General features: G+C 36.9%; 1 protein-coding gene across 1 annotated transcript in view; it reads right to left on the reverse strand.

Moving 5' to 3' along the window:
- SYN2 (synapsin II) overlaps window positions 1–27,118 on the reverse strand; it is a 205,498-nt gene that overhangs the window by 36,772 nt on the left and 141,608 nt on the right. The window contains exons 6-9 of the mRNA XM_067303853.1: window positions 14,559–14,621; window positions 12,084–12,226; window positions 7,002–7,076; window positions 2,701–2,803 (exon numbers count right to left, since the gene is read on the reverse strand). Of these exons, the coding sequence (XP_067159954.1) occupies window positions 2,701–2,803; window positions 7,002–7,076; window positions 12,084–12,226; window positions 14,559–14,621 (384 nt within the window). The remainder of the gene's footprint in view (window positions 1–2,700; window positions 2,804–7,001; window positions 7,077–12,083; window positions 12,227–14,558; window positions 14,622–27,118) is intronic.

Below are 27,118 nucleotides of genomic sequence, written 5' to 3' on the forward strand. Positions count from 1 at the left end.
AGATTCTAAATATTCTTGCTGATGAGCATTACAATCTTCCAAACAATTCAGCTGATTCTGTAAAACAGCAAGAATTATCATGTTTCTATCCACTCTTTTCATTGCAACATCTATTATGCACACTACTTAAAATGCTCTATAAAGCCGGTTGCTGTTGTATCCTGTAGCTCCCAAAATTCTGTTTTGCTAAAAGTATGAATGTATCTGGCATGGAAAATTAGGGCATTTGTTCAGAAGCAGGAATTGAGGTACTCTGTCCATTATATAATTTCCACTAGCAATTTTCTTATTGAAAAACTGTTCCCCCTTCTCCTCCTACCAAATAGAGCACCCAGATCTGATGTAAAAAGTTAATGTGTATACACTGACTTAAGTGGAAGCTGATGATGCTTGCTGGCTTTGCTCATGAATTTGAAAAATTGTTCAGTATGTTCATGGAGTGAGTCAGAGAAATATTAAAGCTTGACAGTAAGTAGAGAAGAGGCAAGCTGGACAAAACAGTCTATTACCTAATCTGTCATCTGCATTTTTAATGTGTTGTGTGTAGTCTCTTTCAAAAAGCAGGAATGTTATGTATGAATATTATTTCTCATGATACATGATTTGCAGGATACTGTATCATTCAATATCAAAAATGTTGAAACAATCAAGAAGTTCAGTGAATGAAAGTGAAGTCCATTTAGTCTGACAAGAATTTGCTAACTGAGGAATGCAACAAAAAAGTCAAATGTTAAAATAGAGGAGACATCCTTCATTTCCACTGGGAGCAGAAAAAGTTCAATTACATTTGTACAGAAACAGCAGCATGAAAGGAGAGTAGGGAATAAAAGAAATCAGTTGGAGCAGCTATGTAGAGTAGGTTGATGCCAATCATTCCTCAGACTAGTTTTAGCTACAGTCTATAAGAGATAACATTGATTTACGTCTTGAACCTGCAGTTCCAGGAATATAGTTGTTAAACGCAATGCTAGTCTAGTTTTATATTTTTGCATACACTCTTTTGGTTTTTGACTACTAGCATAATCTTACGTCTTAAAATAATTTACATTTCTTTATAATTAAAATTGTATGCTCAAAATTTATTGGGTTAAAGCCAGCCAAATCAGCATGAACTATCTCAAATGTAATGAATTCAAATAAATCGGTGTGTGCAGAAAGACTGAGAGTCTTTCTGAGAGTGAGGGACTCATCCTCTGAGACATTTAGAGGCCATAGGGTATGCAGAGTATCCTACAAAGCTTCGAATGACGTGTGAGGCTGCCAAAGACCAATTGCTGGAGAGGAGCTTATCTGTAAGCAGACACCAATACCTTCCCAGGAAGCAGAAGATGTCTGAGACATACCCACGGCCACAGGCAAACAGTGAAGTCACACCCATGACAAAAGTTATGCTCAGAAATTTCCTCTATATTGTCTCATCAGAAGTCAGAGGGGCCTGTTTTCAGAAAGAGTAAAACATGTTTTTTCACTCTTTCAAATCTCAGATTTCACTGGGACAAGCATTACAGATTCAGCGGGAACTTTTGGGGACACGCACTGAAGTATATGAAGGAATAAAAAAAGGCAGTTTAGTACAGAATACTTCTTGCATCCTGATAAAATAAGATACAATAAATTCTGATGTGGCCAGGCAGACAAGGAAACAGGTTTTCCTCAAATTTTCCTCAGTATCTCAGAAGGTAGTGATCAATGCTAATTGTTTTGCTGATGGTTTATTTCTGCAAGCTGCTGAGCCTTTTAAATTGCTATTGATTGATTTGGGAGATCTCAGCACTTGCAATAGTGATAAACAAATTTGCACTGCTTCTTTGTGAAGCTAGTCAAGAAGAAAATAAGCAGAGCTGTTTAACATTGTGACAAAACAAAAATGTACACTTCTATGTACACATACAGTGGTTCTATCTATGGATACACATATGTATGTACAAATGTTATAAATGGATACACATAATTATAGAGGGTCCAGCCAAAATCTCCTTCTGGATCCCAGATTACTTCCATAGTTTGGGAAAAATAATCTTGCTTTTGCTTTAGCAAATATGAATCTGTTTTGGAATGGGGTGATTCTGGAAATCTTTACAGTCTGAATAAAATTCTAAGAATATGGACGATGCTGAAGAAATCCTGAATTGTGTGATATGCAAGTTATGATAGCTTATTTTATGGCTAGACAGAGTTATATTTATTCATAGTAAACTTGAGATAAATAAGAAACTTAAACTTTTCCAAATGATCTACAGCATCATCTTCTAGATTGATGGTTCATAAGAAATCAGATCTTAAAGGTCACATTTAGGCTGGAAAAAAGTAAAGTTGTTTCCTCTTCGTTCTTAATTTCCCTTTCCATGGAAAGGTATAATTTTGTTGGGGTTCCCTTGAGATAGTGCTGTCAATAAGTCTTCCAGGAAAGACTGGTAAGTCTGCTCAGGAAAGAAATCATAAGGGTTGGGAAAATATGACATCTACATTTGGTTTTGTTTTGTAGTCTGTGAACATTTCCTCAGACACTAAAAAACATTACCATATGATATGGTTACATTTTCCAGCAAATGTTGCCACTAACTTGGACATGTGGCTTTTGTATTATGATTTAAACACTGCTTAAAAATACACTGCCTTTCCTGAAACACAAACAAGCCAATGCCTAACCATTACAAAAGTTTTGTATTTGCATATACTGAAAAGGGTTGGATTGCTTACCTCAAAAATATAATCTTTTCCATCCTTTCCATGTACAGCTTTAACAGCACAGATGTCCAAACCACCAAATATTTCAGAACAGGTGTCAACCCAAAGCTTGTACCTGTTATATAAAAATAATTTTTTCCATGAGTATCTCATCAGTCTCTTGTGTTTATACAGGCTTAACCTAATAATGTATTTTATATAATGCTTGCTTCAAATTCAGAATTTTCACAGTATCATCAGTTTTACAGTATTTGCATTTCCCAGAATAGCAGTTTAGAGATACTGGCCCAGTTAGTCTGCTTTTCCCAGTAGAACCCATAAAAGCTGTGGCTCCATATCCTGACGTAGTGTTACGCTGGCTTCAGTCCCAGATCATATCGGTCCAAACATGTGTCTGCTCTAAACTGTGAGTAACCTGAAGATCAGATATGCTGAAACATAAATAGTGTGTAGCCATATCCCATGCTGTGTTTCCACTGCCCTTATGCTAGTACAACTTGACAGTTGGGGCTAAATGCTATTTGGGAACTCCACAGAAGGAGGATTTATCATCTGACCAATTTTTATGACTTGAGTGATGCCAAGGAGTTTTAGAAAGTAGGCGACAGGGCTTCTACTTCCCTGCGAAATTCAGACTTGTGTATCTGTGCACAAATCCAAGTGTGACAGTCCTCTTACCTACTAGGTTTGGTAGAGTACTTAATTATGGCTGGTTTTTATTCTCTCATCAGGGAAACTAGAATGAGAGTTTATGTCTTAAATGACTGACCCAAGCTTCATAATGCCTATGCAGGAATCCAAAGTAGCGCTGATTGCTTTATAAATACATCACTGAACAAGGCACAAGAAAAAGTAAGACAAAACAACCATCAAGATGATACAAGAGAAACAGCTGCATGACACTTTTATGTAAAAGTTGTGCACACTCAGCCAAGCATAGTATTTTTCACGTTGGGTTATAGACAATTACACTAAAATTCAACAGAAATTGTAAAGAATTATGAAGAATGCTTACAAATCCTACAAAAAGGATAGCCTTTCATGCAGTATTGAACATATGAGCTCTTGCATTTCATTTCTGACCTCATGGTAAGAAATATGGACTGAGGAATGGACATTTTACCCCTTCTACAAGCAGTATTGTGATTTACTTTTCTTGCATTAAGACCTTTATCCATCCTATGAATAGAGAGATTATTTGACTAACACAGGAATGAAGCGGGACTTCTTAGAAAGAGAGTGAGGCAGTTCCTGTGATCAAGTACAGAACTGTTAGTGATATAAATAGGGAGCCGTAATACTTCACTGAGAGCATGCTGAGGTGATGTAAGTTGTATATGTTTGCTCAGTGGCAAACATTGGCTCATAGACACAAAACAGCATTGAGAACTTTCATTAACTAATAGCATAGCTGTGCCTAGACAGCAGTAAATGATGATATGCTCTTGAAAGAGGTTATATAGCCAGATATCACAGATATCACCAATTGAAGGTCATTTTCCTCAAAAAAATCAGTTTAAAGCAGTCATTTATCATATTTTTTTTCACTCACTATTTGAGTTTAAATGAGAGCTATTTCCTTTTACAGACCATGTCCTGCTCTTTCTTGATCCAGCTTTTGAGCCATGATGATAAATTTGCCACATCATAGTATTTTCCATTGCAAAAAACTGATGCAATAAACATAGCATTTGACTTCACTGTAGGATCAAAGGAAACTACTGGCTGGTCTGTGAGGAATAAAGCTTTTATTCATATATAAATATCTTCAGTAATAGCATCCTTTCCAAGTAAACCTATTAGTTCACATTCTGTATCTTTTCTTACATCAAGCCTGCCCCAGTGGAAAAGTTTCTCTTTAAAGCAGAACACATGGAAATTGATACAAGTGTTTGAAAAAAATCCTGATGGTAACATTTTAGCAAAGAAAATAATTTTTTTCCTATGAGAAAAATACTTTTTGTCCAAAAAGAGAGGGTTTTTTGGATGCCTGACAATTTCAGCATCTGTAGATGCACCGACTGATTGGACTGCTTGCATGCATTTGCTTACAAACAACTTTTTTTTGGTGTAAAATACCAATGTGCATCTTAGCAAGTCACGAGGACTGCAAAACCTTAGTAGTAAATATCTGGACTTTATATGAAAAAATTGAAGACATTATCTTTAAAATATTGAAGTATCAATCAGATGGAATGAAGAGCATTTTTAATAGTCTATCTTCTGCCAACAAACACAGAGCTGAAAACGACAGTTACATTTGGAAAGAGAGGTCTTGGCTGGACCGGCCTGTTGTGTTTGAAACTCAAGGCTTGCACAGTGGGTTTGACCTGCGGTCACAGTTCTTATTCTCCCAGAGCCAATATAGTGCGCAGCATCCTCAGAGCTGACTGATAATACAGTCTTGTGCTGTGGCTGGCTGACGCTGAACATCTGGGGCGCCAGGCGAGATGTGCACGACTAGAATTGGTCTATATCCTTCTGATCCTAGCTGGGGAGCAGTGCCTGTCTGAAATGGAGGGGCCAATAAGAACATGTAACACTGAAATGTGCTTGTTCTCTGCTTAGTTATTGTCTCTTAATGCTCCAGATTCTTCTTCTTTTTGTATTTCTAGACTAAGGTTTCTATTCAGTCAATAATGTCAACTCCGGCAGTGCTAAGCCTTCCAAAACACTTTTTAAATCATGAGATGTATTATAAACGTGCTGAAATGCGCACACATCGGATCTGATTGCTTTTGGTATGCCTTTAAAACTTAACTTTCTTCAGAAAAGTTCACTTTTCCCTTCTCTTTCTTGCTCTGCTGTGCACATTTCAGAGTGTAATCATACAGCATACGTACCCCTTTCTGCTATGAGAAGACATCCATCTTTTCTATGCTTTTGTCTTCATCAGCATAAAAGAAGATTTGTTTTGGTTTGTTGGTTAGCGTGTTTTTATAGGAAAGTATATATTGTGCTTTAATCGTCTTACATTCAAAAATGGAAGCAGAAACAAAGCATTTACAGTGAGGTCGCTAGGCAAGGTTAACTTTTTATACTCATTGCCCATACTTGATATTGTTTAGTTTTCCTTATGGCAAAACTGAAGTGCCTGTGTTTTTATAGAAGAACAGTTCATGGACCATAATTATACACACTAAAAAATACTCCTTTTCTCCCCTCTCAGTGAAGGCATAACCTCACTTTTTCAAGGAAGGTGGGAGAGAAATGAGAATGAGAAAATAATGTGGCTCCCCTCTGTCCGCCGAGGGGAGATCAGTGAGGACACAGTCTAGACAGAAGGGGTTGGGGCTGGACAGCAGGGATTTCTAATTCCCTTATTTGTTTTCAGCTTTTTCAGAGTATGCAATGGTTCAGGTCCTGTGTTTCTCTTAGCTCGTAAGACGGACCAAATTGTTGTAGGTTCCAGACTTAAAAAAACAGGAAAAGACTACTATTGAACTTTAAACATTTTTTTGGACTTAAAACACCTTTAAAATGGCACTTTTATTATACAGAGTTTGTTCAGCTCCCACAGGTAGAAACCTTTGGAGAAGCTGAACAAAAGAAAATTCATAGCCATCAAAGAGTGTCACATCTTTCTTTCGCAGGAAAAAGAGGCCTAGGTACTGTGGAGGAACTTGGAGCAAATGCGCAATATTGAGAGGTCTGCTGTCATAGACTTGAGTTTCAAAATGGTACTGCAAAGACAATGTAATTGACTGGATTGCAAAAAAGTATCCAGTGTAAGGATGGAAGAGAAAAAAAAAAAGCAGAGTAAGCCAAAGTACAGTGCTGGAATGATGACATGAGGGAAATAAGCTTCAGTATATCCCAGCATTTGGGGGAAAAAACTCACTCAGTTGAGTGGAAGTTTCAAAAATGAAAAAGCAGCAGTTCAGCTGGACTGAAAGTAGAAAAGAGAAATATGATTTAAATAGGCAAAGTTAAGACCAGATTGCTTGGTTACAAGAGATACAGAAGACAAAAAGTTTAAAACACTGTGGCATGGGAGAAAAAGGAAGATCACTAGGTGGAAGAAGGCAAATGAACCAGTGAAAATGACTGGAAGGTTGAAGCTGAAAAATGGGATTTTCTGGAGGGAATTCCAGTAGTCTTCTAGGTGCACAGTGGCTTTAGGAACCCAAGTGTGCACTTAAGCACCTAAGCCTGGTACTTAATTTGGGTACTTAACACTGGGACAACTTCATATGGAAACTCTGGGCTCATTTCCTTCATCTAATTCAAAATTTTTTTTCCGAAATGAACTAGGGGACATTCCTTTACCGTGAATTGCACATCAACAATGTGATACATGAGACTTGACTTACTTATCTGACATAGCAATTTGTTCCAACATTGCAGAGCCTGTGTTTGTCTTCCAGTTGCCGGATATGGAAGTCCTCCTGAAAGGGGGGAAATATTACAAAGACAGCCAACATTTTTATTTTTATATTTTCACTCTCTCTTAAATTTTCCTGATTTTCATATGAATACTGTAGCGGTATTTACATCTTTTTCATATCTGGCAGCTTAGTATTATAAAGTCACCTAAAAAGTGAAGAATTCTAACAAGCATCACAATTGTCAGTAATGCTCACTTCACTGTAGGAATGTTATGAAGTATGACAATGCTGTGAGATTTGTGTTCCCCCTATCATTTAAGATTAAAAAAAAAAATGCTATGACTAAGCGAAAGTGTTAGCAATAAGCTGTTATCAGTTGCAAATAAATTGAATAGCCTGTAACATACTATACTCCTACTTCATATACTACAGGTTCTCATTTCAGATCCATAGCACTGGAGAGTTAGGCCCCAATACTTAAATCAAGATATATCTGTAACTTCTCCAAAGTTTAAGTGTGATCTTAGAACCTATTTTAGAGCTGCATTTTGGTTTCTCATCCCATTTTCTCTCTTTGCTAGTTTACTCATGTAATCTAAACAGCTTTATTTCAAGGCTCAAATTTACCACTTTTATCTCTAAGAAAAAAAGAATCTTTTAACATAAAGTTGTTTTTTTTTTTCCCAGACTTTAGAACTGTTACTAGGGCTGTTCTGTTTTCCGAAACAGAAATACTACACTGGGAATAGGCTAAGGATACAAATTATGAACTGCTTCCAGTTAGTAGAATAACAGGAACATCTGTAATTTATTAAAAGTATACTAGGCAGCAGTAGTGATATTTTCCCATTTTTCTATTAATCTAATTATGAGGGTCAATAGCAATTGCGGGGGAATGTTGACCTTTCTATGGGAGTCTTGTAAAGTTAGCTGAATGTTAAAGCATAAAGTCCTTCTAAGGCAGCATATTCTTTGTTGATGTGGGAGGAACTAGTGAAAAGGGAAGGTGCACATTGAGTTCTGCATGTAAGGCAACATTTTTCAGTAATAAGGCTATTTTGTGATTTCAGGGTCACTTTTTAAAGTGATATCTATTTGCATGTGTGCATTTACAGAGCAACTAATTATTAAGCCCATTACCCTGCTATCCTACATATATTCATATTCTGCATCAGAGAGATTATACTTTTCATAAGTCAAAATCCAACTCTGTTGAAGACTTCTCAAGGGCAGTATTATTTAAGCTGTCTTTTAGGAAGCAAGATGTGATCAGTTCAGAAAAAAAAAGGAAAAAAAGATAATCTGCCCTGGAGACTTTAGCAAGTATTTAGTTCAAGATCCTTGACTGCACTGATGCAATCGCCGCACAGCTGAGTAGAGCAGAAAAGGTGGTTTGCTTTAAGGCATGTTTTCACTTGAAAGCCTGAAATGTTCCCTGTTGAATCTGAAGCAGTCTCAATACGGCCGCATGGCTGGCTGTAATGACGCTGTAGGGACCCGATGACGCCTGAGTGGAGTGCTATGCACAGAGACTGAGCTGGAGTATCTCGGCAAGCTCTTCACATCCTCCCTCTTTTTTATATTCTTACTATCTTTTAAATGCAAAGAAGGAGCTTGTGGGGTGGAGCCACCAGTGCTAAGTGTGTGACAAAGAAAGACTCCAAAACAACAGAGCTGTTTGGTTAGACCATGCAGAAGTACCAGACCAGACCACCTGGCTTTTTAAACCTTAGATACAATTCTGGTCGTTCATATATGACTTCCTCTATGGAAATATTTAGATTCCCCCAACCTTCTGTGCTTCTGTTCTGATAATTGCTAAATGTGTTTTTGCATCATTATTTTCTCTTCTTCTATTAAATACTGAATAATAGAGAAAACAACTCCTAACGTGTTTGAGTGCACCACCCTTAGGCTTAACACGTTCTCACTTGAGTTGGTCTTTGCAATATATGAAGAACTGCTTTAAAATTGGGAGATGGGGAAGGAATTATTTTTTATTGTGTTTGGCCCTTTTAACTCTATTTCCTTGAAGTCTTATGAATTCTGTAATGGTACTAGTGTAGTTAAGTATTTCTGAGGAGCTGTGGTATTTAGAGGGATCCAATGCTGCCTTTTGGCTATAATCTCTACTGACAGATGACAAGCACCAGTGTTTTGTGAGTCATGGATCCACTCATACCACAATTTCCCACAGAATTATAAAACTGAAGCTCTTAATAACTCTCTTTAAACTACAAAAATAAATGTTCAGCTGGTATTTTTTGTGGTAACTCTCTAAGTACTCTGTTCCTGTGTCACAGAAGAAAATGAGAACCAGCTGTAAAACAATATACTACTGACATAATGTATATGTATGCAACAAAAAATTTTACAGACATTTGGTAAATAATTCTCTTTTCATGATGCTTTTTAACAATGGATCACTATTTCATTTTTTTGTGATTTAACTGTATGAAAGAATCTAGAGAAAAAATGATTGGTAGGCTTTCAGCATTTGGATGAACCCATAGTTTTTAGGGAGTACAGGCTTAAAAAGCAATAAAAGGTAGGAAGAATGTGCTGTCATTTTAACTTATTCTTGCTGTCTCTTAGGCCAACTGCTTCTTCTAGGAAGAAGAAACATTTATGTTTAAAAATGATAAATATACCATGGCTGATTCTTACAAATGTTATTTTAAAGACTGAACAGAATTTTAATTTCAAGTCAAGGAAAATATAGGGCCCTTTCCTATGAAATGCAATGCTCTGAGTTCTACCACAGGGAATGGACCATCAAGCTACTAATATAGCATCTGACTCTGCTGGTATCTTGAAGTGTGTCATAAGCATTAACAGTTGGGCCTTATTGCAAAGACTGCCACTTCAGAGCTGTAAGACAGAGAGTAATCAGCTCTATATTATAAACAGGGGAGGAGAGAGATGAGTAATGCACAGCACAAGAAATCTGCCTATCAAAATACCAGCAAGAGAGAAAAGCATTATTTTAGCCTTGAAGAGGCATAAATGGTTGTATGAAAGGGTCTGAGGTAGAGAAAGACAGCTGTTGTAACTGGAAGCAGAGGGAGAGCAAGGCCATCGAATGGGACTGAGTGCAGAATAAAAGGGAAAGGAAACAACCTGGGGCAAGGAAGAATGAAGGGTAGGGTATAAGGGGGTAAAAGACAGAAAGGCAGAAGTGTTCTGGGAAAGAGGTGGGACTGGGACCAAGATATGGTTTGAACTGACAGGAGAGATGGGACTTTAGAGTGTAAGAGAATGGCAATTTGAGAAAAAGTAGGATGGATGTCTCCAGGTATGGGGCTAAAGTTAGGAGAAGTCAACAGTTTGGAAAACCAGTGTAAGGCAAACAAATGGAATTGTAATTAACCTTCCTGGAGAAACAGGGGTTAAAGCTGCATCATGCAGAAACACTTGCTTTTGGGTCCTTATGCCTATAGGTAGGGCTGGGGGTAGGCCCAATACATCTGAAATTCTGGAGGGAGCTTGAATTACAGAGTTTCTGGCCTAGCTCACTAAGAACACTCAAAATCAGTAACTAAAAAGATTCCAGAAACCTCTCAGTCCTTGCAAGTTCTTTCAATGCTCTGCATTGGTCACCTAGTGCAACTCAAATTTCCAACAATGTTTTTGCAAAATCTAGATAGTTGTGCGTTCAAAGTAAAGCAGAGGGTGGACTGTCCAGATTGCTGGATGGATCTGACCTACAGAAACAGTGTATGTCCAGCCTGTTCTGTGTTATCCTTTCTTGAGGCCCCTCAAGTGAGGCAGCTGAACTGCTGAGCTGCTCTTGAAAGGCCTAAGCCTTGATGTTCTTTCTCAAAGACCCTTCCAAATCGTATGTCAAGAGAGGCCAGCAGTTACTCATACAGTTTTGATCCTATGACAGCAATGTGATAGGGGAGAAGTCAGGGTACATGGGCCTCCGGTACCAAACTAAAGGGATTTATATTGCCCCTCCTCCTGTCCTAGGCAAAGGATTCCACATTTCTGACAGAGCTTGCTGGCTGTTTCTAAATTAATTGAGACCTACTGCCTATTTTACCCTTAATATTAAAAAACATTTTATGCATTTTCTTTAACCCAGTTCCCACTTCTGCTTCTCTTAATATTTATGGGTTGTTTGGAGTTCAATGATTTTTACTGATAAAGAATCTGACTATATTTTACTGTTTTCTATTCTAATGTCAACATACAAGAAACCTCTTGTATCTCCAATGTTACAGGAGTCCCTAGTGATGTGTGTGTGTATGTGTGTGTGTTTATCTACGTTTTGGTATATTTTTCTTGCATCAGAATTGTTAGCATGAAGGAACAAATATATGAGATGTTCTGACTTGTCTTAAACATAAATGAAATGAGTGTATGTCAAATTACGCTGTTTGATAATTGAAATAGAGTAAAAATATGCAGAAAGACAGTTACCATAGCTCAACTGATATATGGTAATCTGTCTTGCTGCTCTAGTTAAAGTTGTCTCTGAAACACCCTTTTAGCCTCTGGTACAGTAATGATCTCTTAACCGGATGCAACCTCCAATGGCTCTTCTAAAATTAGAATAGATTTTCATCTATATCTGTGAAGGTCATTGTAAGATTAGAATTTTTCTTACATCTGTTACAGTACAGCACTTTCTTCCATTAGTGTAAGGTTATCATTCAGGTTTGTGTGAATGAATGCCATCTAAATATCCTTAGAGGGAAAAGAAAATTTGACCTAAGTGGGTGAAAAGATGGAAGGAAATCTGATTTAACATGTTCCTCTATAAAAAACAAATCCCCTTCCAACTGCTCATTTCTTTATATGAAGATATAAATAAATGTTAGCAGGAAAACCCTTGTGGCAGGCTCACCTGTTGTTTTATTCTCCTCCTCCCAATGACAATCAATTTTAAAAAAATGCCTTGATAAACCTAGAAAGTCTAAAATACCTTCTTTCCAAAGAGTATGACAATGGAGACATGGAGTCATCACATTTCAATTCAGAGACTCATCCAACAGTCTTAATCTTGTTGATGCTTAGCAATTTTGAAATAAAAGGAGGAAAGAAGATAAGTTTTTGGCTCACATGTACGCTTTGTAGTTACTGCCTATCTTTTGGATCCTGATGTCATATTTGGAGTCTATGAAAGGTTCAGTAGTGGCGTAGGTCTGAGTAAGTGCTACCACGCTGGCTATGTCCTGAAAATCGTAGTGGTTGTCTACCTTGATCTGTAGTCGTCATACCACAAGTAAACAGCATATACAAGAGAAAAAACAGCAGTTAGGAAAAAAATGTAGAATTCAGTTGCAAATGGCATTCATGAGAAATATGGGTGTTGATAGCATTAGTTTATATAAAAGAACTGGATATTTTATCTGATTTCTAGATTCTATCCAGAAAAATGACAAAAAATTCCTACATTAAGGTATCTATTTTTCTAGGAAAAATTAATATTTTCCTGTTCTGCTGTAGAAAGCAATTTGCAGACAGTTGTATTTTATTCTGCTTTAATCTATACAGAATTCTTGCTGATTTACTAAACTGGACATATAAATGAATGTGTTAGTGTGTATGGAGCCAACCAATGTCATGCATCTCCCAGGAGATCGTGACATCCTGATGAGTGCCTGTTCACATGGAGCACAGAGGGTTGGCTCAAGACAGTAGAACTAGTTTTTCCAATTTTTCCCAAGTTCTCTGTGAGGAGTCAGGCTCTCTCGGTTTAGAATTTCCTAGATGCAGAACACAGCATATGAGACTGCTAATGGGCTAACCCACCAAACTTTAACATCTTAAATTAAGAGGGTGGTGGAAAAGTGGGAAATACTGATTTGGTGGGGGAGGGAGAAGGAAACCTTAGAGGGAGAGAGGCATTACTTTTGGACAGGGAGGGCACATCTCTATGGTGATTTCAGTCAGGTCAAAGGAAGCTGGCTAAAGTAGGGGAAAAAAGTGACTTAGAAGAGAGGTCTGGTAGAAAATGGGAAAGGGAAACTGTAACTCTAACACGACATTGACCCAAAGTCCATTCCAGAAAGGTGAGTAAAGGAGACAGAGATTAGTATTTCTCATGCTATCTAATATTAGGAATGCTTGCAATCCTTTGAAAGTCCAGTGTCTTGTTTGCTTCCACCGTCACCTGGTACTTAAAAACCTGTTAGCCAGAGTGCCCACAGGCGAGGAGCTGTGGGACAGGACGTGCAGATTAAATGGAGGCCTGGTGAAGCCACCAGAAGTTGGAAGGCCCAAGTATTTGCTCTCAACTCTCAGGCAAGTACAGAGTAATTTGCCATCTGAGAGCCACAAAACCAGACCCAAAGCCTGGTCTCAATTCACTTTCTGAAAACCTAATAGTACATGCTAGTCCAATTATGACAAATGCAAACACTCCTGCTAGCGATGTTTTTAGGCAGGACTGGGGTATGAGAAGAACCTGTATTTGGACTCTGACTTTAAGCATTTTACTACAAATGATTGGCATTTAATCCTTAGGGACTGGAATTATTTTATATCCAAGAAAATCTAGATTTATTATTTTTAGATATTTGATATGCTGAACACTTATGTACATTATCTCCCTTTACTATAAATGAGATGTTAATATTCAAAGTACAGAATACAGTTTCTAATTCTTCACATACACAGTCCACAAAAGCTACAGTTTAAGTGATTACTGATTAATTCTGGTCTCAATTAAGTTGGCTGCCAAATTTCCACTGACTTACCAAGTACTTACTAAAACAATCAGTCATAGGCAAAAGAACATAACATAGAGTACAAGTTGCATAATTATTGAATAAAATGCAATTAAATCAGTTTTCTACTGCTCAGTGGCAAATTGTATGTTCATGGAACTTTTCAAGATTCAAGATGATAAATATTATCATCTGATGTTTTTTTTTAAATACAAAACACTTAAAGCACTCTGAAGAGTTTTCAGTGAGAGAAAGTGGTTAATCTATAATGACTAAAAAATTTCATTGATATCAGTGAAAGTGCAATTTAAATCATGTCCCTTGAACCATCATTGTGAGATAAGTAATATCAAAACAACCATACTCACCACTGAAATGCAATTACTTTGAAGAAAGAAAGCAGCAGTTATGCAGTGGTATGAAACAACCATAGAGAATACATTAAGACAGGAAATGAAGAAAAATTCTGTATCAAGCTGAAACTAGGAGGAAATGACAGCAAAACTTTCCTGGATTCCCAGGCCCACAAAGCCAGATTGTGCAAAATTCGACTCTTAAATAGTTTCACTGCAGTCAGCTAAATTAAGAAATAAGGTTCTGCTTCGGGAGAGCATCTCAACATGTTCCTAAAACCATCCCTATATAGGACAATACATAAACTGCCCGAGAATGTACACGTGTGTTTTAAGTATTTTCTTAAATAGGGCTGCTTTCTTGAATAATACACAAGCAGGGTTTGCAAGGGCAGGGATCTAAGACAGAATTCAGATGGGTGAAAAGTTAAAATATCCAGGAAGTAAAAAAACATGCATATTATTTTAGACAAACACCCAAGCTCCTAATATGCAATAAATAGCATCTGCACCTTTCCCATGCCTGAATGAGCATGTCCAATCTTCACAACAACAGGAAATGTTGGCATTGTTAGCTAAGAGGGAAAACAAAAAAGATAATATTAGGAATGATAATCATGGGCTAGAGAATTAATACAGATCACTTCAGAAAAATTCTTTACACAACCATGCAAAATTCAAAGGATATTTTTCCAGTCTCTTAAATCCTGCCCACATGTATCAAACTGACGTGGGGAAAAGAACATCTTTCTTGCACTGGTGCATTCCTCCTTCTTGCAGGAAGTTTTACCTTTGCTTTAAACACGACCACAAAGAGCCCTGCCGAAGCTGTTCTTGCCACATGGGTATTCAAACAGGTATCCACAGATTGTTCGGACAGCTAATTTAAACCTAAGTGTTATTTATACTGAACTGGGATATGTTACAAATTACTCAACTTACAGTATCTCAGCTGATAGCAAAATTACAAGTGACATTGCTTATTTTAGGTTCAACAAAATTTAAGTATTTACATGGTAAAATTTTGAGAGATGGTTGGGTTTTTTATTGTAGAGCCATACCAGAAAAAAGTTCTTTGGAGCAGTGATGTGCACAACAGATACATTATATTTTTTAAGTTAGTTTAGGACTCAGGGAATAATCCTTCCAGTGAAAAATCACTAAAAACTAAATATTTGCCATTATTTAGTTAGAGCTTGTTTTGGAGAAGCACTGAACAGTTCAATCTTCACTATCGATTATTCTTCTGCTTCTTAGAAGTTGTAAGGTTTAAGGTAAGGGTTTAATCACAATAATAAGGCAGTTATTCAGTGTCAGACGGAAGATACACTTTTTTTTAATGGCACATGCTGTACCTGTAGGAAGTTTCATGGACTTCTCTCACAGGTTTTAGTGCTTTAACCCCAGTGGGCATTTTCATATAGTGTTTGTGGAGGGAAGAAAAAGAGGAAAGACCACCATCTCCTTAAAGATCATTTTTTTCATTGATTTCTGCATCAAACCCAAAAGCAGGGCTAGAATAAGTCCTTTCAAGAGAAGTTCAAATTTGATTTAAAGACTTGCAATTATGACAAATTTAGTGCAATCTCTAGTTAAATTATTCTGTTAGTTAAACAAAGATGTCATAGATTTATCTTCTGCCGGAACAGCTTTGAGCTTCGAAATCATGGAATAGAGCCACAGGCAAGTGGGCCATTCAGAAATTCTTAAAGCTCTAAACTCTAAAGCCTTAGTGCTCTATATTATTATATCTATCTATTATATCTATATTAGTGCACTACATATGCCTAGTTGCGGTGGCCATATTTCAATGCCTGTGTAAAGGCAACATATTTTTTGCAGAAAGTCTGGATACTTAGACTAGCATTGCAGAAATCAATAAATGGTAATACTTTGAAAGTTTTTATTTAATTCTTATTAAAGGGACCATTTCAAGAGCTGGTCTTTGATCCAAAATACATTTAATTGTCTTTTACAGAGCTGTTTCAGTCTAACCAATCTAAGTTAAAGGCATAGCCAAAAACATTTGCAAAAGCATCATAGAGTAAAGGTCAGCTATACTGCAATTTAAAAATTAAGTTCTCTTTAAACTGTAGGAATGCAAAGTCCTGTGTAGTCAACATCTAGTTACTTATTTATTGCTTCCATACTTTAAAACCAGCTTTTTTTTTTTTCAGTTTTGAGGCGGGGGGGAACAAATCATTGCCTGACTCAAGCTTCATAAGGACAGCAGCACATTTTTATGATTGAACTATAAACCACTGAAAGGGGGGTTTAATGGAAATGCTGGCAGGCCTCTCACTATAGCAATACAAATGGCACTCCTGCAATTAAGAGGACCACGTATTTTCCCATGAGTCCATAGCTCTGGAATCCTTTGTGGACCACAGGAACAAACACTAACTTATACACACACACACACACGTATATATATATTTGTATACATGTGTGTGTGTGTGTGTGTGTGTATATATATATATATATATATATATAAAGAAACTCTTTGCTTTCTCCCTTAGAAAAATGCACTAACATCATTTAAGGCTATGGGGTTCGTTTTGCTCTGGAGTCCAACAGCAAGGCTTCCTGTGGTACGCCACATCCCAGTATAGACAGAGCGCAGCAGCGCTGCAGGACGAGAAGGCACTGAACACTGCATCTCAGAAATCAAACAGCCAAAACCTGGCAGCACAGAAGGCAGAGAAACATTAAGGTATCCCAGTGCTTTTCTTATTTATATCTATTATCATGGCAGGCCCCTGAATCCAGGGCTGGTGAAATTGTACTATTTTTGGTTTTTGAACTGCTTCTCCTTTATTCCTGCTTTTATGTCATTCAGCCCCCACAGTTGCCCCGGTGTGGGGGGCACTATGTGTAGGCCCTCAAGCAGTGGCTTCACCATCGCTCATCTCAAGCTGTGCATGGTATTGTTCAGGCAAGCAATAATAAAAACTGGAATTTCTCACTGAGATTACAGAAGACATAAATGATTTGAGTCCTTCCTCCACCTCTTCCCAATCTGCTTTCTTTTATGCTAATTTCTGTTCTCCACAAAACACACATGGGTAAACATCAGATATGATAAAATGATGCTGCTAACACCGAAAACTTACAGGATCCTTGGAATTCAGGAGAGTATAAATTCTACTGTGACAATTTAAAACTGAGGGAAATTTTTCAAAAGAGAACATTTCAAGACCAGCAACAGAAATAGCATTAAGAAATTTGGCAAAATTATATGTATGAGAGATGGAACTATACTGCATGAACCCTTGCATACACATATAATAATAAAAGTGTAAATATAATCTATTTTCCTTATGTACATATGAATATGCTGAATGGACTGGTAACAAAAATTAGTAGCAACTGGAAAAACTGCCATGGCTCTTTGTGGGAATCTTTTCTAAAAAGCAGTTTAGATTTCTATTATATTACTGATGTTTGCTAAAATGGTTTCTTCATTTATTCAAAATAATGTCATTGAGTATTAAAATGTTTTATCAGCTCCTAAAACTTACAAAAGATGTATTCAGTCTATATGCTTTCACTTCAGTGGTTTTAACTTCTCACATTGTTGTTTTATAATACCTGTGGAGTTTCATTTCGAAAGAACCTTAACTCCAAGTAAGTTGCCTAGCTCAAGTCTGGCACTACTTTGATCTGTGAACTTGAAGACATGCTCCCTCGGCGAGTAAAAAAGTATATTATGCTGTGCAGATAAAAGGAAGGAGTAAAAAATCTGCTGAAGCAGAATCCTTTTAAAATCTAGGTAACAGAAGTCTATATTCCTAAATTTCAAACTGAGAAACATTTAGCAATGAAGTTTCCTTTCTGAAATGACTCATTATAAGAGTTTCTGTCATTTATTAATAGCAAGAATTAAATTTATATACTTAATGACCAGACAAATCTAATGGTTGTTACCACAGGGCACCTTCAAATCGGGAGCTCATTCATGTTGGACATGAGTCTTACTGAGTAGCGCAATACTCCAAAACCTCTTGGCAAAGCAGCCACCTGTCTGCGTGGTAGAAGTCTAACCCAGTCTCGGTTAACTACACTGCTGAAGAGTTCAAGGACAAAAGAGAATGAGGGATTCAATATTAGAAGGGATTAAATCCATAATGGAAATATTACAGCATTTATGAGTTTAAAATGTGACTGTAATATCCTATCTGAAAAAAAACTTCCATGTTTTTAATAACATAGCTATCTCTTCCCTATCCAAATAACTACGTATTAGTATTCCTCTTTCATATGGATGCTGCTTCACTATTTGTTACTTTATCTTACATACCTACAGTTTATTTTATCATTTTCAAGGTAGTGCAGTTGAAAATAATTCTCTTAATGTTGTATGAATATCACTAAAACTGATTCTGTAATGAGCCTAATTTTTTTCTCTTTTTACATGAACGTATTTGAAGTTAATTGACCTAGTCCTCAGAGGAGTGATTTTTCTAAAATGACTAGATTTGATCTTTCACGCATATATTTGCAATGGAGCTCCACAGATATAGGGCAGCTGACAAACTGGCTCCTGGTGGAGCTTCTAAGTGCTGCGAGACCTGGACTCCACAAGCTCTCCAGGTATGCTGGAGGCCACTGTGCAAGACTGATAATAATATGGACAGCAATCCCTCAACATCTCTCACAGTCACAGATTTTCAATTAATTTGTCACCAGAACTGTTCATATTGGTTCAATAAGAGCAAAGACAGTACAGTATAAGCCCATGACATATATTATTTTCCTTTTGCTCTTTTTGTTTCCCATACTACTGACAGGCAATGAGCAAAGTAATTATAGTTGCAATGAAACTATTTAGATTTACAACAGATGAAGAACTCTCCTAAACTGGAATTACATTGCTTGAGTTTCTAAACCCGGGGAAAATTTGATCCAATATTCTCAAAATGCTGAACAAACACTAATGAAGGCAAACATGCATTCAAAGCAAATAGTTTTGAAAAACATCACAGAAGCAAGTTTCTCATGTCATCAAGTCTCAGAGTCAGGTCGTGACCTCTATTGGATTAGCCAGCTTGACACCACAAAGCTTTTTGAAACTGCTGGCATGGGGAGCAGTAAATTATCAAATCTTCTTCATTAAGGCTTGAAATGTTTTGGATTTTTACTCTTCTGTTCATGTAAGTTAGTATTTCAAACACTCCCTTTCCATGTTGCTAGGATGATTAGCAAATAAGGTTCAAACACATATTAGGTTCAAATCATTAGTTACTGGTCAGTATTTCAAATGCCTAAAATCTGCAATGTAATACTGTACTGTTCTTCTGAAATGTCAAGATATTTCCAATACATTGTATGGTGTTTTCCTAAAGGAAAAGGAAAGAAGGACTCAGGGCTGGCCTAACTTCTGTTCTGATCCCACTTATTAATGATTACACTGAACAAACAGAGAAATGCTGAAAATTCAACCAATTTCAGAAAATACTGCCAAATAGTCTTTGTTTTTGCTATAAGAAAATTTTCCCAAGTTAAAGTGGTAAAAAAGACACATGAAATGATACAGTGCTCAAAAAGAACAAGCAAGAACCGAGAGAACTGCTGTTGACACCTCAGATAACCATGAGAAGCGTGGCTTCCAAACCTTGCTCAGGAACAAAAGCCTTCTGAAAGCTCCAGGCCCCAAAGCTGCAGATGTACAGTGGCAGAGAGCTAACTGGCTGTGGACAAAACATATTACAGTTTGGGGCAGATTTGGAAGCTACTTTGAAAAACAGCTGAAATAATGTATAATTTTGTCTAGCTGGTCTGTAAATTCTAGAAATAATGAAAACAAAACTAAGCATACCCAGGCAGCTAGAGATCAACATGTAAAAGCTAGAGTTCTCATTGAGAAAAAGGAAGGAAACCATATTCTTCTGGAAGATTTAGTTTTTTAGCCACACACAGAATATTTATACAAGTATTCATTAGCATCATTCAAAAAATCTGGGTGTATCCACTGGCCCACAATATATAACAGACCAAAAATCAATAAGGCTACGATGCTCGTGTTGTTGAGATTATCATTTTGGAATTGCAGTGCAGTAGAAGGTGTTAAAGAAGCAAGAAGATCCTGTGGGGCATGAAACTTGGAAAAAAGATAGCATTTGTAAATGTAATGGTTTTGCAGATGGAGCTGGCAGAAAGCAGCAACAAATGAAACAGGGAGAGGGAAGACTTGGGACGTTTAAAGAACGACATAAAAACTGCTCTGCGGAAATATTGAATTGAAATATTGGTATAGAAATAGATGCTACAACTCTGAACTCTGAGCAGTTAATTAACAAAGCTACAAAAGTTCATAAATACTTATCTGATTAATGTCATGCTCATAAAGAACTGCGTTCCTTTTGCACTATATGTTTTTTTTATCTGCTACCCATATTTTCAGTGCACTTCTATGAAAAATAAAAAGTAGAATCAGTAGTCTGCATTAATGCTTCTTGGCCATTCTCCCCTCTTGAATTCATCAATATGATTTTTTTTATGCTGAAATTTTTGTACTACACATATACTTCCAGTGCAGCAGCAGCAGCAAAAAAAATCCTGTTACTTGAACATATCAACGAGAGTCATGTCCTTCCAATGAACCTGACAAAATAAACTTAACTTGTGTTTTAAAAAGAAACAAAACATACGTTGTAATTAGAGGCAGCTGGCAACACTATTAGTCTGGTGAATGGAGGTTCACTCTTTAGGATTTGTGCAGCAATCAGAGACGTGACATCCCCTTGTTACAACCATATTTCTGCTTTGTCAGTTTATTCTTTTCTAAACTTGAGCCAAACCTAAAGCTCCTAGTCAGAAATACTACTAAGGTAATTTTTTTCCCTGAATAGATTCTAAGTTAGTTGCAGGGTGTGATATGGTTTTACTGTAATAATTTTGAAGGAGTTGTCTAATTCAAAGATTGACTTTTAGATCACAGAACATATATACCCAGTCCTGTGCAGGTTCAATGACTGGAAGGCCATCCCCATCTATACATATATATAGAGAGAGATTCCTAAATGTACACACATACTTAGCAAACCAGATGATGAAACCAGGCAGTTTCTCTACATGATAACACTTTCTATATAAAACATGATGACCAGTCACTAAACACACTTCCATTTTTTATTTATTTAGTTATGAAGCCCATTTACTCTTAACCAGCTTAAGGCTTGAAAATAAGATGCTGTTTGCTAAATTCTGACCGTTACAGATACTTCAGTTGTTTGACCAACCTACTCCACGGACTATAAATTTCACGCATGAAAGTTACCCAGTAACAGTAAAGTTACCTTACAGTCAGAAGCACTTCTCCTAAGTAGGTGAGCGTGAAAATCTAAGAAGCCCAGCTGCTTTCATGATTCTCTTATTGGCTTCAATAGCACGAACCATTATTATCATTGGTTGTTACCATTTCATCTGCATCAGTGTTTGAACATTGAAGATTCTTTGCAGTATGAGCGTACAAAGATAAGTAAGATAATCTACCTTCATTTTACTCATTTTATTTTATTAATCTTTAATTATCTGGCCACCTAAAGATTCATAAATCTGTATTATGCTTTCTACTGCAGAAACAAGTACTCTAGTTTGAGATATTAACATAATAGTTACCTAAAGAGGTACCGCTATTATCCTCTACGTCACTGACATGAAGGTTATTTAATTAACCAGTAGACTATCAGACTATACAGTCTTGATCTGTGTTACTGTCTGCATTTTTCCTTATGTAATGTAAATAGTACCTATCTTTTCCCTTTCAGAAATTTTCTGAAGTTTATGAGTCTTATTTACTACAGTGTCATCCTGTGATTTTGCCACTTTAAGTCTATTTATTTAAGATGAATCCTAAAAATTTTTCATATATTAAACTACTCAAAGGTTTATAAATTCTTTTGAAATTTAAGTATTTTCTAAGAATGTTTGGAGTTATATAATATATTTTTAGGAGATGTAACCCTAATTCTTGTAAATGTAATTTGAATTCTTATAGTTAAGAAATATTGTAAAATGTAATCAAGCTTCATATAAAAATAAAATTAAGCAAAGATCATCTGCTAAAAAAAGCCATTTACCGGTAAAAAAAAAAAAAAAAAAAGAGAGAGAGAACAGAATTTTTTTAGGGTGGTATTCATGCTGGCTTTAATGTCCTCAACATTGAGCTGACTAGAGAAGCCACAATAGGAAAAAAAAGAGGAAAAAAATTAGCAACACATACACACAAGAAAGATTTCATAAACATGACTTACCTCAAACTCAGTGTTTAAATATTTATCTTTCCAATAATCTCCAAGAAAAGTTCATTTAACCACTCTAGTTCCACGTAATTTATTTGTGGAATATGCATCAGACTAAATCTAATTTTGCTCTGCTTACTTTGGGAAAAGGAAATTAAAAATGAAATAATGAAGGTGGCTTTTTATTCATTTTCTTCTTTCCCAGAAACAGGCAGGAAGAGTCCTAAATCAATAAACAAGCAGAAGATGTACTTTCTCTGGTCTGTTTGGTTTTAAGAAAATACAGTCTCAAGATAACCAGCGAGGGTGCAGAGACGCAGCAGCGCTCCGTGCCCAGCAGGGGTAGCCTGACATATCGCTCTCATCATTAAGCAGACACATCACACTCGAGCAGTTGTTGCTCTCAACAAACAGAAAGAACAACTCAGAAATAATGAGGCAGATTTTCCACTCTCTTGTACCTTGAGAGAACAAAGTAGGTGTCAAATCCGATCTGTATGGAGGGACATTTTCTGGCCACCTTACACAAGTGGCAAGCCCAGGGAGAAGCGGAGGAAAAGAGAAGAGCTTAAATTTGATTAGTTTGCAAGGCCACCAAAGAGAGACAAATAGAGCTTAATTGTGATTTCTTGATTCAAAACAGAGGGTTCAGATGGCTTTTAAACTAAGTAAGTGCAGCACAGATCGGATCCTGGGAATGCTGGGCCACCTCCGTTCCCGCTGGTATTAACGGGAGTGACGCAACTCTGGGTCTTCTGAGCATCCCTGGTACCAAGGTCCCTCCACTGCCATTAGCACAAGCTCGTAAGAATGGGTCTCCGTGTACTCACTGAAATCAGTGCAAGTTTTACATGACTTTAGCCAATAAATGGACACTACTAAGGAAATCTGAACCAGGAAATCAATCTAAAATGCCTTTGTTCCCACAAATACTATTCAAGTAAAAAAAAAAGAACAGTTATCTAAATAAATACACAAGTGACATGATGGTAGAAATATCTTATATTTTTTCTGATATTTTTAATGCCTGTACAGTGTGAAAACAGAAATTGTCATGAACAAGAAAAACAGTGAGTAAAGTATAATAGTAATGAATCAGAAAGAGCAGTTCCCACAAATTTCTAGTAGAAATTCTTGAGAAGAAAAAACCTTTGCAGACACAAATTATATTTTGATTCTGGCATGTCAGAATCATTCCATTCAAATCATTCTGCCAATTATTTTGCAAAGTGCTGCTTCTAAACCAAAACAACACTTTATCATCAAAAAGTTACCCAAATTGCTGTGACCATACAGTGTATGTGTTTTTTATTATAGTATTTAGGAAGTGAGAGCTATAAATACCATCCCTTTTGAAGTGGGCTATAGCACATATAAAGGTACTGGTATTTAAAACCCATGAAAGGCTCACATATTTTGTGAAATACTAGTCTAATTTTGAATTTTCTATACAATTATGCAATTTTTGTCTGGGATGCATACTGTAGCTATACCAGACAAACTGAAAGCAGTTTTTAGGAAAAATAAACACAACACAAAATGAAAACTAGAGCGAATACCAGAACTCTGGTAAAGCATCAAGAGAGCGGTAGATAAACTATCACTGCGGAAAATGCTGCCTGCAATCATTCTAAAATTCATAAGATTCATTTGCCACATTGGAAAGAGAAAAGGATAGACATGGATGAAAAAAATATAATCTGTAGACTGTCAGGAGCTAATGTACACAGAACAAGCTGTCTAACCAAAAGGCACTGTGTAGATTCAAGCTGCTTGACATCTGGAAGGGACAGCAAGCTCTCTGCTGCACAGCCTTATTCTCTCCTTTATAATCAGAGAGACTTTGAAAAAGCTGTACAGGCAATCCCCATGCAGCCAGGTCCAAGCCCCTGACATAACTCAAGGCATCAAATTCAACGCCGTCCACAGAAACACTCATGATCAGTACCCTATAACCTGCACAACGCTGCCTCTTAGCAAAAGTGCCGTGCAGAGAGGAACAGCAGTGCTCTGAGACAAGAGTCAGCACCGCTGGAGGAATATCCTGTGGATATTCCTGAAACACAGCAAGAGGCAGAGAGGTGAGATGAGAGAGCAGACAGAAGGGGGAACAGACAGATGAGAAGCATGGAGCAGAAGTGATCCGACAGTGTTGCCTCTCCCCATGCCAGCTTTCAGGCTAATGCACCTCACTCATCGCCTTTCCCCTGGGAACTCCCAGGGAAAAGAGGAGAGTATCATGAAGACAGTGCAACTTGGCTCTGGGGTTCAAGCAAAGCAGTGGTTCACTCCACCTGAGTCCACCTGAGCATGTAATAGCGGGAGATCTAGTATTTTTCATACATGTCTCCGGGGGGCATTAGAAGAAAAAGAAATCATGATTATAATTAATGACCATTTATTTCTTCCAGAATGCTAAGGCTAGATATCTAAAATTAATAAGGATCACAACAACCAGCAGTCAAAAAAGCCCCTTCAGAATTACAAGAAGCCATATGCAAAATTAGAGATCCCACTGAAAAGAGGTGAAGCTGATTATAAATCTGACTGTAGCCAGGTTTCCTGCCCCCTTTCCTTTCTATACTGTATCCATCAGTAATACAGTGAATTATCCCCAATCCTCTTTATTTTTTATATTTTACTAGAAAACAGAAATGAGTGGACACTGGATGATTTAACTAGAGAGAAATGAGAAAGTGCCAGGTGCTTCTTCTACTGTATCAGTAATGAATTGAAGGAGTCAGTGACCACGTCCCTTGAGAAATGAAGTTTTCTATTTCTTATTAGCACGTTAGTTGTATCAGAATATAACCAAGGAGTGGGCACTATTTAATGCTGCTTCTCTTCACACTTCACTAGAGTTATGACATAATTTGCCATGATATCATGGCTTACTTATCAAACCAAAGGAAACTCCATATTATAACAACATACAGCATAGTGAAAGAGGCCCCGTGTTGTTAGTCCATCTATGCAAATAGCAAAAAGACCAAGTGTTTTTTTTACTTTAGTTTGCGTGTATTTATAAAATGTTGGCTATTTTTCTGTGCTACTATTTAAGATATAAGATTATTTTGTTTAAAAATTGGGCAAGGAATATTTCTGTGTCTTTTTGGACTAATAAGCTTTATATTTTACAATGTCAAAATCTAGACTGTAAGGGAGAATAGGTGCTGAGCTTCAGAGTTTCTTTTAAACTCTCTGAACCTAATTTTCTTGATACAATGAAAAATAATAACAATACACAGTTTAAAAAGCACAGTACAGCTTCAAGCTAAGAGTTTAGTGATACTGTTCAGAGGTAATAGGTACGCAAACACTGTACTGATATCAGCAGGAGCTACAGGTGATATTTGGCTTCTCTGGTAATGGGGCTTAAAATACATTTTCTTGCACTTGTGAGAGGATGTTCCTGAGCACAGTGTTTTGGGACTTATTATGATCCCTTTCAAATGCTATGATGTAAACAGTTTCCAATTAGAAAAGCTTTTTTGAATCACTTTTTTACTCCTTTCAAATGACATTTGGACTTAATGCATGTAAGATATTTATAAACCGTACTGACTCCTCCAAAATAGCCATAGTATGGTAAGCAGTAAGATGATAATACTGCAGCCACCTGCAATTACTATTCAGTTCAACTACCTTAGTCACATCTATTATATTGGCTACAGGTAAAATAAATTATTTGAGAAAGAAACTATTTTTTCAAAACCATATAAAAACTGTGAAATACTGACTTTGTGCCATCGGCTAAAAAGCTCCAGTCTCCAAAAGACCAGAAGACAACTGCAATTTGAAGAACTGTCCCTCTTTCAACTGTTGTTTCTGTGTATTAACAGATTGCTGTGCAATGGTATGGCCTCAGGAGTTGGCCTCCCTCTCTGAGGTAAACTGGCCTCCAAGCATTTCAGGATTTATACTGGCATATAACTCTTTTTTTGTAGTCGTGACAGTTCAAATATCTTACCTAAAATATTTGCACTGTTTATCTTTTTGGTGACAAAGCCAATATTTAGATGTTAATTGAAAATACCTGTGCTCGTGGTTACCCACTGAGAGGCTGGTGTGTGGACAGGCTGTAGCACCTGCCTGCAGGAGCCTGGCACACACTGCCAGGCACAGAACAGCGGAAACTGAGGTACCATGACACCACAAGCACAGTAAAAGTAGTTATATCAAAAAGATCAAAACAGTGCTTCCAGTTTTCAGATGTAATGTTAAATAAAAAGCGAAGACCAAAGACATAATTACCTTAGGACTAAAAGATGAAGTTGGCACTATACTGTAAATATGCAACTGTATTATTTGCTCTTTTATGTTCTGAACCTTGTTTAAGTTGCTTGGCTGCTTCTTAATATCTCAAGATGGTATACACATTTAAGTGGGACATAAAAATCATGGGAAACAAAATTCACTGAAGAATTATGATAATGGTACTTTACTCACCGCTACAAAGGTGCAGATTCTATATACTAAGACCCAAAGTTAATTAGACTTACACAAAATCATAGTAAATCATAGTTTCATCGAAGGAAACCAGCTAAGTCTGAAGGAAGACACCATTACCTGAAAGAAACACCTCTATCTGTATCAGTGAAGTCAACAGAATTAAGCCAAATATTTCAGCAGCAGCCTGATCAGATCTTTGGTAGAGAAATAAGTTATTAACAAGGCAATAAAAGGTACTACAATTAAGCTTTTGTTATTAATATGATACAAAGCCAAAACTAAGTATCTGGATAAAATGAGTCTTGAATTCTGGTGATTCTGCTATCAGTTTTGGCTTACCTCTCTCTTAAGGATTCAATCTCACTATAGTCTCAACT

The sequence above is a fragment of the Apteryx mantelli genome, chromosome 12, assembly GCF_036417845.1.
Source record: "Apteryx mantelli isolate bAptMan1 chromosome 12, bAptMan1.hap1, whole genome shotgun sequence".
NCBI lineage: Eukaryota > Metazoa > Chordata > Aves > Apterygiformes > Apterygidae > Apteryx > Apteryx mantelli.